At 43.3% G+C, this 14087-nt stretch overlaps 1 protein-coding gene across 4 annotated transcripts in view; it reads left to right on the top strand.

Moving 5' to 3' along the window:
• HDGFL3 (HDGF like 3) overlaps positions 1-14087 on the top strand; it is a 106098-nt gene that overhangs the window by 50320 nt on the left and 41691 nt on the right. For all 4 annotated transcript variants that reach the window (XR_003095628.1, XM_014523001.2, XM_006030215.3 and 1 more), the window contains exons 2-3: positions 8744-8820; positions 13422-13560. Coding sequence is in view for 3 of the 4 variants with exons in the window: in XM_014523001.2 (XP_014378487.1) it covers positions 8744-8820; positions 13422-13560 (216 nt within the window). In the remaining variant the exon portion in view is untranslated. The remainder of the gene's footprint in view (positions 1-8743; positions 8821-13421; positions 13561-14087) is intronic.

Below are 14087 nucleotides of genomic sequence, written 5' to 3'. Positions count from 1 at the left end.
AAAGAGTGACACACTATACTGGTGAACTAATCCTGATGGCAGAAGGATACTGCATTGCAAGACACTAAAAATACTTTAATTGGTGCTTCTAAAGGGACAGAATGGGATATTCTTGTTTATAGTATGGGTAACAAACCTTTTTAAATATTAATTTTAATTGCTTGCACTAAGTTCAGAAACAAGAGTATTTTGTTTACCTTAGCAATATAATATGTTATACAGGAGGATACAGAGTACCCTGAAGCCTTGGGCAACTGAAGAGGAAGCAGGAAGATTGTGAGAGATGGTTTCAACTGCTTTGGATCTTACATTAAGAGTGTCAAACTAAGAGCTATAGGATCCTTCGACCTGCATTTAAATTTGCAAAAAAATGGGCTGGTTTGCTGCTCTTTCATTTTCTCCACATGTATGTCCATTCACATGCAGAGGAGCATCACTGCCTGGAATCTGCAAGTGCCCTAGCTCACATTCACCCTCTCAAAATGAAGTTGGTCTTGGTCCAAATCTGTGTTGTAGACAAAGCGCTATGTATGGCCTAGCAAGCCTGACCAGCACTTTGCAGTAAGACTTCTGGCTTCAAGCCCAGTGAACTGGAAGTTGTGGGGCAGCCCTGTTTTGTTTTGTTTTGTTTTTAAAAGGACTTTTTAGAATGAGTTAAACCTGTGAAATGAATAGACAATCAGCCTGCAGGCTTAGGAAAGTAGCACAGGACCCATTTGCACTTAGCTTGTCTTTTCAAGGTTAAATTATTTTTTAATTAAATTTGGATTCAAGAACACAGAGTTGTGGACTAGCAGAGTATGAGGGACCTACATTGTACAATTCAGTTAGATGCAGTTGGCCAAAGGTCTACACTTTAGGTAAGTTTAATTTTAGCGAAAGGGTCAAGGGAACAAGCCCCAAAATTGGGGAAGGCAGGGGGTTAATAAAGTCCCAGTTTGAAAATGCAGCCAACAATAACACAGTCAGCTTGTAAGCAAATATGCTGTGGCATATCTTCACCCTCTTGTGTACACAACCACTAGGAGCAGATGCACTGTAGAGAGTAGAATTTCCTCGTAGTGCTTCAGAGTCAGGTTTAAGCTCCCTTTGGCTCGTCAGAATGGAGCTGGCAAGAAGGGGCAGCTGAGAGCAGTAATATTTGTGCTCATGCGATACCTTAACTTCTCCTTTGCTGGTGTTTGAGTGACTAAATTGTTTTTTAGTTGTGCTATGGGCACAAAGCAGCTTTAGTCTTTATATAGTTCTTATAAACTTTATAAGTTGGGGGGGGGGGGAATGGTTTTACAGAGACCACAAACCAGCATGTCCACATTTTTCCCCCCCTTCAAGTGCTGTCCTGTTTTGGCACCATGTCATGCTTGGGTTGCTGTTGCCTTCAGGTAGCATTTCTACACCTACAAAGGAAGAGGCAATCAGGAAGAACAGACTTTACTCTACTTCTTGAAACAAGCAAAGAAAAAGATTGTGATAATTAAAATGTTGAAGAAATACTTATCAAATGCATCAAGAACTAGTCCTACTAATTCTGCCATCAGGCAACAGTATGACAAGAAGATCTTTGGTTACTTACCAAAAGATTTAGGTGTTTCTCCTGCAGAAAATGGAGCAGTCCAAAGCATCCTTGAATGTTAGTATGTGACCACTTGGATCAAGGTGAGAACCCTTATGTATTGATCCAAAAAAAACCCAACAAAAACCTGTAAATGATGATAATGCTAGCTCCTATGTGGAAGGGGGGGGTTATCCACAAATCTCAAAGTACTTTATAGAAAGTAGTCCAAATCTTTAAATTGCCATTTATAGATGGGCAAAGTGAGGTGCACGGAAGCTACCTAGCAGGCCAGTGGCAAAACCAAAAATTAAATCCAGGTCTCCTGAGTAGTCATCTGATACTCTATCTACTGGACCCTGTAGTGATCACCAGGTTCAGTAAGTACAAGCTTACAAGAATGACAAGAACAATAAACTTCAATTGTGGAGCAGTATGCAACCTCTGCAGACTCTGGCTGGCTGCCCGACACCCGCTCTGGCACATTACAATTAGAACACATCAGAGCAGACTCAATTAGTGGCAGCAGGGACGCTTTAACTAAAGCTCGTTGTCACAACTGGGGTCCCCAGGGATGGCTGAGATACCCCTAGGGCCGCTTGGCCATCTCAATCCTGCCTAACGGGCACCCTCTCTCCTCTGCCGTGTCTTGTTACAACTATAATAAATAGGGAGGCTGCTCTCAAGTTTCTATTTTGGGCATGGTCCTGATGGACCCCACTGAACCCTATGGGTTCTTGGACCCCTTTTGGGTCCTGCTCCAAAGTGGGTGCCTTTCAGGACACCCTCAGCCTTATGGGCTAGATGCATGGCTCCAAACCACCCCTCTACCACACCCCAAGCCTCACAGATGGCATTCACATATTGTCCCTCCAAGGCCTTAATTTAGCTTGGCCTCCGGTCATCACTGGGCTCTCCACAGCCCTCTCTCTCTCTCAGTGCCCCCTGGCGCTGGGGTCTGCTCACCCTCCAAATACTGAGCCCCCACATTGTAGTGGGCCCCCAATGAGGCCTTCTTCCCCAAAAGCCTCAGCCTGATCATCCAGTTTACAAACAGAAATCAAAATATGAGTCCCTGGGCTGTAATATAATGCAAGCAGCTCAGGCTGTGCTCTGTCCCCTTAAACAAATCACCCTTCCCCCAACACTACAGGGCCTTGTAGGTCAGGGTATCTGGTGAGCTCCTGAAGTCCCTTAATCTTATCAGAAGCAGAATGGGCAGTCAAGCCTCTTCATTTTGCTTCCTCTAGAAGAGCTCCTTCCCCCTTGGCTGCTGGCAGAGAACTGACTCCCTGGTCCCAGGCCTGGGGTTTATATATGCCCCAGGCCCTGCCTCTGGGGTTTATATATGCCCCAGGCCCTGCCTCTGGGGTTTATATATGCCCCAGCTGACTGCCGGCAGGTGCAGGCTACCTCATCCCTGCTGCCATTCCTCATTCCTTGCACCTGACTGCTAGGGCTCACTCCCTAGACTGTTTCTGCCCTTAAAGGAGCAGGCACCTTAGTGCCCTGCAACACTCATCAAATGAGCTTTAAAGTGCCCCTGCCACTGCCATTTTGAAGCACCGGACGCTGAATACACAAGTTGCTGCAGATGCTTTAATTAGAGCGGCTCCCAAGAGCCATACTAATTAAAGCGCCCTCCGCCCATTCAGAAGCACATGGTAAAAACCCTGACTAACAGCTGCTTACCTGAAGGACCATCTCCCAATTACCAACTTCCTCTAAATTAGGGAGCGTCTTTAAATTATAACTTTTATCATTACAGACCCTACTGTTTCCTGATGCATTTGCTTAATTTTAATCACATGAATAGTTCCATTGACTATGAAGTCATGCTTAAGTGCTCTGCTGAATCAGAGGCATAAAGCTCTCTGGGTCTCATCTTCATAGATTAAGGCAACATCAGAGGCATAAAGCTCTCTGGGTCTCATCATCATGGATTAAGGCACCCTGCCATAAGTTTTAACTTTGTTATGAACATGTAATGTGAATGAGACGTAAAGGACTGTGTTCAACCCCAGGGCTGCTGACCTTGTTTAGCAAGGTATTGCCTGTCAGCGTTGTTTAAGGTTTATCTAGCCCTGCGTTGCAATCTTTAAACCTTGCTGTGGTCCTGAGTCTGCACGAAGGCTAGGGAAGAACCAGTGCCTTTCTATGATCATATCAGTTTATCTCAGTCACTTGCAGTAGTTCAAATGTACCGCTCTGCTGTGCTTTCATCTTTGCTTTTGCTGCTTCACTGTTCCCCTAACCTGAGTCTCTTCATGTTTTCCTTTTATTGTAGAGCAATTCTGTTTTATTAACCCGGACCCTGTATTTAGTCCCACCTTTTACTGGACAGGTTTTCTTACTGTTTATGGATCAAAATGTGTGTGGCTCAGCATCCACCACTTGTAGTTTTAGGATATGGAGTAAAGCAGGGGAAGGATTAAGAGGTGGCAAAAGTGTCACACAGTCCTGAAATCCCAAAGAATCAAATTGTGGTTTTTAGTCAAAGTCATAAAAAACAGCAATGGAAAACATGTATTGGAGCAGAGAGTTAAACATGGTAGAGGTAGAGGGCTGCATGCAAAATATGATGCCGGCAAACCAGATGTATTTGCATCAGAAGGTAGCATTTCCTTCCGTTGCATATGGGCATAGAGAAGCATTCAGTATTTATATTTCACTGAAACCATATACTCCTGGTCTGAGAGAGACTTTGGGATCCTTTGGAAAGGAAGAAATTATAGTGTATATATCCTTTCTGATAAAATAATTGTTCTAGGAGCTAGTCATTCTGGTGATTCACAATGGCCTATTTAAAAATGCATTTCCTTCTTTAGCAGAAATGTATAAGTCTATAGGGATAAAAATATCAGTATGAGGGACAGCAAGGCATCAATTTCACTAATAGATTCTGAAGAGTATTGCTCTTTATTTATTTGTGTTAATCAGCTAATTGAAGAAGATCAAGATACTTTGTCTGCGTGGAATAATAATGCATAACTTTAGCCAGAGCAAAAATGTAGCTTATAGGTATGGGCTTGATTGCTTCTTCCTGACTCCAGGATTTCAGTGGGAGATGCTGATCTTTGCAGTGCTGCTGTGTTTTTTTGCCAGTTCCAAGCAAAATATACTTTGCAGTTTCAAGCAAGTATACTTGCCACATACTGGGAAAATCATTGGTTATGTCCCTGCACTCTTAATTCCTTCTCTTGCATGTTTTGTATGCTCATAGACGAGTATCTTCCCTGTTTGCTAGGGGCGTTCCTGATCACAATACACTTTTGCACAGTATGATCTTGCAATGTGAAATCCCTTGTAAAATATGACCAACTAGGTTTTGAGAACTGCTGTAATGGTGCAGAGCAGTTGGAAAAAACTGCCTAACCCAGGGGTAGGCAACCTTTCCAGCTACGGCTGAAATGACCCACCCCAGGTTGGAAGAAAGGGAGTGCTAGGACCCTGCCACTGTTGCTGCTTGTCCCCACAGTAACACAGGGAGAGCACCCACAGCTAAATCCCCTGCCACTGAATGCTGTCAAAGCCCCACGTCTTCAGGCTGGATCCAAAGGTTTCACTGGCCCATGGGCCATAAGTTGCCACCCCCTGGGTTCACCAACAGTTCAAGATTCCCCCTAGGTAGGAGCAGTCTCCATATGGCCTGGGGCCTGCATGGTGGATGCATGCCAGGATGTCTCCCAGAACAGGGGATGTCCTCAACAGAGAGAGGATGCACTGGGGATACCTCTGCACTTGGGCTGGGGAATAACCCCTTGGCCAGGTGCTGTAAGTTAGTGAAGGTCCTCAAAAAGTTCCATGATTCAGAACATAGGGCTGGATCTACTGCTGTTTCCTCTCACAAGGCTTGGGCTGCTGACAGCAGCATCCCCTAGGCTCCAGGGAGTGTACGGTTCATTGGGGACCAGAGCTCCCAGTAAGGGAAGTGGGAGGGTGGAGGAGGCAGGTTCATGTGATCACAGCCACCCTGTCTGCAGAGCAGCCTGCCACTGGGGCCAGCAGCTGCAAAGGAGCAGTCTACTTAGCTGTTGCGGGTGAAGTACTCGGTGTAGTCCTGTGTGAAGGAACAGCACTGCTCAGCCAGGCACTTGCTTCTCTAGCACAGACCCACTAGTGCTTTTTGGGGCAGTGGCCAGTTACACAGCAATGTGGCTTTCAAGTGACAGTCTAGCTCCAGGAGTAGCCCCTTGCTCTTGGGTCCTGTTGATACAGTGGTACCCGTGGGCCAAGGCTCTGATCTGCAGGTGTGCTGCCAAATCCATTGCTTAGGGATCCTACCCAAGGAGTCAGCAACTGCACAGCGCCACTAAGAGTCGCAGAATCAGACCCTCATTTAGGTTGTTTACAAACCAGCATGCCTGGTTCATGGGAGTTTAAGACCAAATTCTTGTTCACATGTTTATTGTCCTTAGCAACACGCTTTGACAAAGCCCTGCACCGGGTTGTCAGGTTGGGAGGGGCTGTTCGCTTCAGAGACCTGCACCTTAAAGCTTGCATTTATTTACCAGAAACACAGTTAAATGTCTCTATAAAGCTGTGCCTTTTGGTTGGCAAACAAATGTCGGGAAGCACTGCTGTGCAGAGCTTGTTTAAAAATAAAGCAATTGTTATTCATTAAGCAGATGAAAGCAACAGAAGCGAAGGAGATAAAACTCGAAATCTGAAACCACCTGCTTTATTTTGGCTGTAATTGAAATGCCTGTTTATGATGTTGTTAGTGTGCACATCCGATTTGCAGACAGGGCTTGACTTCTGCTAATTTCAGTGGGAGCCAGATCCAGCCCACAGTCTGGTTTGGGTTTTGGAGGGGGTTGCGGTTCGATTGCAGGCTCTAACCGGCATTTCAGCATCTGTTTGTTTCCTTCCAGCAGCCAAACGAAACAGCAGTGTGGCTGCTTAGTTGATGGATGCTTCAGTCATTAGCCATGTTTCTGTGACTACAGCTCTGTGTCCTAGCATGCGTGCACTTATCTCTTTTGTTCCTGGCTGGAAACGCTGAGGGGGGTTTTTTTTTCCTCCCCTTCATTTTGCTCTTGCTGACATTGAGAGAAATATAAGATCTGAATCTTCAGTGGATTGAACCAGAATGTCACGTAGGATGGGAATAATCTGTGGCTGAGCTCAGCTGCAGGGAGCTGCAGCATGGCTGCTGTGCTCCAAGGCATCACTTAGTAAAAAATAGTGGTAGGTTGCAGGAAGCACAGAGGTTATTTGACTATTGAAATAATAGGCATTTGTAACTGGAGCATTCAGCTGGCATAGGCTGAGGTGGGTTTGGGTTTTTTTTTTGGCATGGATAGATCATATGGGTGTGTTTCATGGCCCTTGCATAGCTAGGCTGCAGGCTTTCTTGTAAAATGGATAAAAAGAGAAGAGGACTATTTTAGTGTTATTGCTGGTTTGATTCTGTCCCCACTAAATGTGGTGGAGGTGTTGCCATTGAATTCCCAGAAAAAGGGGGCAGGGAGTTGTCCATGTCGCTGAGCAGTTCACTCTCATACAATATTTGGCGGCAGAAACCTGAAAAGTGGGGGTTCACAGTCAAAAGCAGGAAGTGAGCAGATCCTGGCAACACAGTGGGATGTAAAACTGCAGAATGCAGTAAAAGTCTTAAAAACCCCAGCAGGGCTGCCCCGTGCACATTTGTGCTGCATGTCTTTGACTGTTTAATAACTTGAGAAATGATCAGGGCATACCAGCTTTCTAGAGCAAGAGAAGCTCTTTTATGACTTCCTAATGTGACATAAAGGAAGTGGGTTTGCAAATAAAGGTTCATACTGAGAAACAGAGAATATGTAAGCAACAAGACAGACATTCAACACCTTTCTTATACCTCCTTGGTGCTACTCTTAGCTGACAATAGAAGCTGCCAGGGAAATAGCAGGTAGTTTAGATTGTGCTTAGGAAAGTATCCTCAAACCTTCAGAGTCCAGCACATGGTCTGATAGAACATACCCATTTTCCATTTCAGATCACGGGAATATCCTTCCTTGGGGCCTGGTGTAAAAAATGTTCCTCTGGTTTGACATTTCCTCATTAGACCAGTCTCCACTCCTCAGTGGTACTGAGTGTGTACACCTCTTGCTTTAATTTCATAGAAACCCCACATCAGTCGACACCCTCTAAGAGTGGACCACACCATTCTGCTGCTCAGTCCACATTAGGGGTTCCCATTTGATATGAAAGTACAGTCCATGGAGACAGTATGGAGTGGCATTTTTTTTCTTCACATTCTTTTCCTTTAAATCATATTCTGTGCCCAAATTTAAAATATAAATTAACTGGGAAATAAACTGATTGATGGAGCCATCTTTGAAAATCAATCAGAGTCTGTAGATTAGGCTGGAAAAATAAAACTTGCCAATGCTTCTGTGCTGGCAAGTCTTTTTGATCCAGCTCACCCAGGTTCTGTCTCCTGCACTGGAAAGAATCTGCGATGCAGTATGGACTGCCTCCCTTGGCTGCTAGACATTAAAAGTTGATGTCTGGTCTTTGGTCTTTCATAGGAAACTCCATTCATATGTTGACAGTTCTTCATAGCTCACTCCAGTCAACCCAAACATTCCTACAGCAGCATTGTTCATTCCCCTGTCCCAGAGAAGAAATGAACCCCTTTTCTGTTCTCATAGGTCACAATATAAAAATGAGTAGGGGAAAATTATACATAGTTTTCATAAAAAAAGCCTTCCCCACATTCTCCACAGTGACGGGTCATAAAGGCCATATTTCTTGCAGCTTCAAATGCAGCCCAGAAGGCAGGGTTGTTGTGAAGATAAGTACATTAAGGAGGTGTTCAAATACTATGATACTGTGGGCCATGTGGATGCCTTGGAGATGCTGGCAGGGGCAGCCTGGGCATGCTTGATATGTGGTGCTTACCTGTTCTGTGTCTAAACAGGCATTCTCTCTGCATGGTTGTCAGTCATGAGTTATATTAATGCCTTCCTGGTTTTGTGACCTCTTCCTGAATTGTCCCAGGTGGACTCAAGACCATCTTCACAAAATGTGAATAGGGAGTGGTCTGCAGACACACACATTACAAAAGAAACTTATTAAGCAAGCCATGAGGAGCACTGAATAAGTGAAAACTGCAGTATCATATTTTGGTTTGCTAGTGACCCCTTGCCCACCTGGCTTCTGTGATGGACAGAATGATTGATAACAAGCCTGTCTTCTATCTCACAGATCGATGAACTCCCTGAGGGAGCCGTGAAGCCTCCAGCAAATAAATACCCCATCTTCTTTTTTGGGACTCATGAAACGTAAGTGACCAAATATAGTGTATTCTTCTGAGTTGTGTGGCCCTGCTCCCGCTTTCACCCTCACCGGTTTTTTACACCTGGGTTTTTGACTGACTTTAGTGGCATCACTCCACTAAAGACTAGAATTGGATGCTATGGCCTTGACTCTTGTTTACACTAAAGTCCCTTGCACGCTGGTCTGGTACCATAAAGGAGTGCCACAGTGGATGTGGATACCACTAAGGTTTTGGCCAGAACCTGAGTATAGAAGAGAATTGAGTCCTACATTTCTTCTGAATACAGATTTTGACATGCTGTGTTATTGAGCCACCTGGAAGAAGGTCCAATAACAAAATAAACTGTGCTCCCAAGTACATGGTAACCAGAATGAACATACTGCAGTCAGATATCTTTGGGAATTAACCTTTATCCCACTGACATTGGTAGCAAAATTCTCATAGACTTAATTGGGTTTGGGATTTATCCCATTTGTATCAGAGGGTTTTTTATTTTTTTTTATTTTTTGTGTAGAATTGAAGCTTCTAATACCTATTTGTTAAAACAAAGTGAGGCTTAAAAAATCTGGGAGGGAGTAATTGGTAGCTGAGCAATAAAGGCTGTGGTTCTAGAGGTGTGGTTTCAGTCGTGTACCAGATTTAAGCTGAAGGTAGCCCCAGTCAGCTCCGATGTAAATGGATACCTACCCATTCAGGGCATTTATACATATGCTCCAGGAGAGGGGGGCTTTAATTAGAGCGGCTCCAAGAGCTGCTCTAATTAAAGCGCCCAGAGCGTTACATGTATTGGTGTCCCTGTGCTGAAAAATGGCAGCGAGGGCACTTTGACTGAAATGCATAAAACAAAGTGCCTGTTCTGCCATTTTTCAGTGTGGGGATGCTGATACACATGACACTAGAGTCTGCTGGAGCCCTGTAATTACCACGCTCCAGCAGACTTGATTAATTGAGTCTACTCCAATGTGCTGTAATTACAGCACATCAGGGCAGCCTCGATGCACATGTATAGGTGCCCTCAGACTGGTGAGACAGAGGTGACTGGATATTGCCACTTGCTTGTGTGCCATTGGCTGCAGGAATTGATGTGGCTTAATTATGCTTGCCTGATGGTCACTAAGCTTGGATGTATTTGATTTGACTAATCATGGCCAGTTGAAGTGCAAGCGTTTTTTCACTGGTGGTAAGCTTGTATTTCTCCTTAAACACAGGATGAGAAGTGTGATAGTAGCAACAGGAAAAAGAGCAAAGCTGAATCAAGAGAATCTTGTAGTATTGCCAGTTGGCATTTAAAGTAAATTCTTTTATTGGGGTTTGTGTTGTGGGGTGATGGAGGATGGAGCCCCTGGGATGATGAAAGAACTGAGCTGGGGGTGATGACAAGAAAGATGGGAGGAGCAAGGAATGGTAAGTCTCAGCGTAGTTGATTGCAACATTTTAAAATAGCAGGAGTATTAACTCATCAATGATTACTGTTAATTCTGCAGTGGAGCTGCACAAAACTCAGCATTTAGGTTTTTACAGGAAATGTTGATATTTTGAAATGCATTTTATTACAATTCAGAACAAAATATTTTCAAAAAATCCCACAAGATGGAAATTCTAAAAATACTAGTTTTTTGGGACATTTTAGTTTAAAATTAATTTTCATGCAAGGATTTTGAAACTTCATTTCAGAATAACTTGCTTAGTTATTTTATATTTTATAGTATTTTTATGATTTTTACATTATTTTACCATATAATATGGCATAATAATAGAATTGAAATATTTGTTTTATTTTTTTAAACTATTTTAAGGGCACCTTCTACTTAAGGGTGATCAAAATATCTTCTATTCTAGGTCAAAGTATCTCCTGTTTGCATTGTAATAAGGGTTTGATGTTTTGACACGTACTACTGCTATTGACATGCCCTTAAATAATGTAAACATAAAAAATGACATGCAAGTGAGGACAGATAAAAAGTTAAATGAAATTTCACAATCACAAAATAAATTTCTGAAAGGGAAAAGCAATTTTAGAAAAAAAGCCACTGACAAAAATCTGACCCACTTTCTCTCTAGTGGCTGACTATTAAGTAAAAGAATTTATTGGGCTGAGTTTATAAGCTGTGATCTCATTATTAACTCAGAAACAGGAAGTCATTGTGTAGTTGCTATCTAAATATTTTACAAAGAATAGCTGATACAAAAGAATTGCGGACGGTGGCTCCCTATTTCACTCCTGGCAGAGCAGTGAAAAGCTACTTTCCTCCATTAACGGAGGTTCATGCAAGTATCTGAAACCAATATGAGGAGGATTTTTATATTTTTACGTTATATGTATATACTCAACTAAAATGTACATACATTATTGGTCAGGGAGGTAATTAGCCATGTTAGTCTGAAGTCAAACAGAAGACAGGGCAGGGCGGCACCTTAGAACGCCTATACACATGCAGTGAGGCTGCCTCGATGCAGTGTTATTCAGCGCATCGAAGCAGACTCTATTTAATCGAGTCTGCTTGAGTGTGGTAATTTTAATTATCACGTTCCAGCAGACTCCAGCGTCATGTGTATCAATGTCCCTGCTGTAAAAATGGTGGCAGGGGCACTTTAACTAAAGCTTGATTCAATGAGCTTTAGTTAAAGTGCCCCTGCTGCCATTTTTCAGTGCGAGGACACTGATACATGTGATGTTCCGGGAACTTTAATTAGAGTGGTTCACAGGGCCATTCTAATTAAAGAGCACGCTCCTCCTTCCCCTTCCCAGAGCATGTGTATAAATGCCCTTAGAGACTAACTGGCTTAGAGAGGCACTAGCTCTTTTAGATAACATCCTACTGCATCAGATGCTAAACTTAGCTGATGAACTAGGCTGTTGCCTATGAAAGCTTATGCCTTTTTGAACCAGTTATTCTTTAAGCTTCCACCCTGCCCTACCTTCTGCTGTATGTTACCGGGATAAGACACCTTAAGTTATAGTGAGTTTACTTGTTTTCATTGTAGCTGTTTTGTGAATCCCATGATCATATGAAGAAGTGCTACTTAGCTTCAGCAAAATTATGGAATTGTTTCTTTAAATAAATAAAAATAAGGAACATTCATTGAAGCATTTTTTGGTCTGTTGTCATGTACCATCAAGACATCTGCATGTTGTAAAATTGCTCTTTAGTTTTCAAGTAAATGTACATTATCCACACCATTACCATAATTAAGGTGTCTCAGAGACCAAATGGGATTCAGCTTCCAGGTTCCATTATACTAGGTGCTATACAGACTTGTCTAAAAAGAAGGTCCCTGCTCCAAAGAGCTTCCAAATGAAAGCAGCCCACTCCACGCTGGTAACTAACTCTCTATCCAGAGTCACACCTGTGCAGAAGTGCTAGCAGGGGTAAGGTGTAATTTAATTCAAAATAAAACATAAATGAGAAGAAGGATGCTCCAGTGGTTAAGGCGTGAGGTTGAAACCTAGCCTCACATCCAACTCTGCTCCCAGATTGCTGTGTAACCTTGGGCAAACCTTTTGTGTGCCTCCACTTTCTATCTGAAAATTACATAAATAATATCTCCTTGCCTCACAGAGGTGTCAGGAATAATTGCATTAAATAATGTGAACCTCTGCGATGCTGCAGTAATGGGCAAATATAAGTGCCTGAGCAAGGAAGCGTTTTACAAAGTATCGGAGAGGCAGGAAACTGGTAATGCCAAATGATCATGTGCCTTACCCAGTTATGTTTATATGTTGATTGCATAGAATTTTCTATAATGGAAGCTAAGTGCTCTTCTCCTCCATTCTTAATACAGTCATCTTTGAAACTGGTCAGCCTGGCACAAGGCTGGTTTATGCAGTGGTAAAGCAATACTTCTCTTATCTGCCTCAATAGCTCCCAAATAACCTGGCAACCATTAAGAAGTGGTGGGCTGGGGCCACTGCTTACCATACCAGCCAGCACTGATTAATTGTTTCTTTATATTCCCTGTCTGCCTGTAGTCACCAGTTGCCTCCTGGCTTGTAAGCTGTTTGGGGCAGAAACCAGCTTTTTGTTCAGGATTTTTACTAGGCCCCTACCAGGGTTTCTTTCCATGCCTGTTGCTCCCACTGCAGTCCAAATAATAATAAATTACAAATACCACAGCCATGGTGGGCTTTGGCTTGTAGGTTCTAAAAATTTGTCACATGCTTTAATGTTTTATACAATATGATTTTCAGCCCCCTTCAAATTTGCAGTACAGCAGACCATAGGAGGCCAATCATTGATTGCAGGCCCTTATCGTTGCAAGCAATAGTATCACATCATTTCGTTTGCTCAGTTGAAGTGCCCGTATTGAGCTGGGCTTAATATAATACATGAGATTGTGCCAGAATTATTCCTGGAGATACTCAGCTTGAGTTTGCCTTAAGTTATAGTGAGTTTACTTGTTTTCATTGTAGCGAGTGTTGGGATGGTGAGCAATGCCTGATAAAATCCATGACATCAGATTCACAGTGCTAGCTCGGAATCGCCCAGAGTGTAAAGATCTAATGTGATGAGCAAGACACTAAGCATGTCATTTGCATGGATCAGTGTATTACATTGGAGGGGGAAATGACAATGCTTTCTGAACACCACTTCTGTCCAAATGCAGTGCTTTCCTGGGGCCCAAGGACCTCTTCCCATATAAAGAATATAAAGATAAGTTTGGGAAGTCGAACAAACGAAAAGGATTTAATGAAGGCCTGTGGGAAATAGAAAACAACCCTGGAGTCAAGTTTACTGGATACCAGGTAAATACATCTTCCTTCTGTTCTTCCTTATCTTACTTGTGCCCCTTCCTGTCTGTGTGAATCTTGGGTGGCCAGCAATGGAAGGCCATGGTTCGGTGGCACGGGAGGGGTTTCACAGCTGGTGCTGGGGTGTAATTGCATATTTATAAAGACCATCCTGGTGCTGTATGCCGTGATGAGCTGGACCTTAACAGTGCAGCCTGTGGCCCTTTGGGTTGTGCAGTGAACTTCTACAGATTTATGAGTTAGACCAGTGGTTCTCAACCTTTCTGGACTTGAGGCATCCCTCCATAACTTTTGTGAATTGAGTGGCGCCTGATTTCAAAAACTAATTTACTGTAGTTACTCAAATGGTAGGGCAAGGTTTTTCTCCTCAGTCAGGATGATGGGAGGAGGAGGGAAAGCCCCTTGTCTTATATTTGCACATGAAGCAAGTAGCTGCTGCAGCTCTGAGTCTAAGCCCAGATCAGACCCACAGCAGCTTCCACTTCCCCTCTGCAGCTTCTGCACCATGCTTCACTGCCCCT

This window comes from Alligator sinensis, unplaced genomic scaffold, assembly GCF_000455745.1.
Source record: "Alligator sinensis unplaced genomic scaffold, ASM45574v1 scaffold259_1, whole genome shotgun sequence".
Classification (NCBI taxonomy): Eukaryota; Metazoa; Chordata; order Crocodylia; family Alligatoridae; genus Alligator; species Alligator sinensis.
The sequence above is the reverse complement of the archived record's forward strand: the minus strand, read 5'-3'. Positions and strand labels throughout refer to the sequence as shown.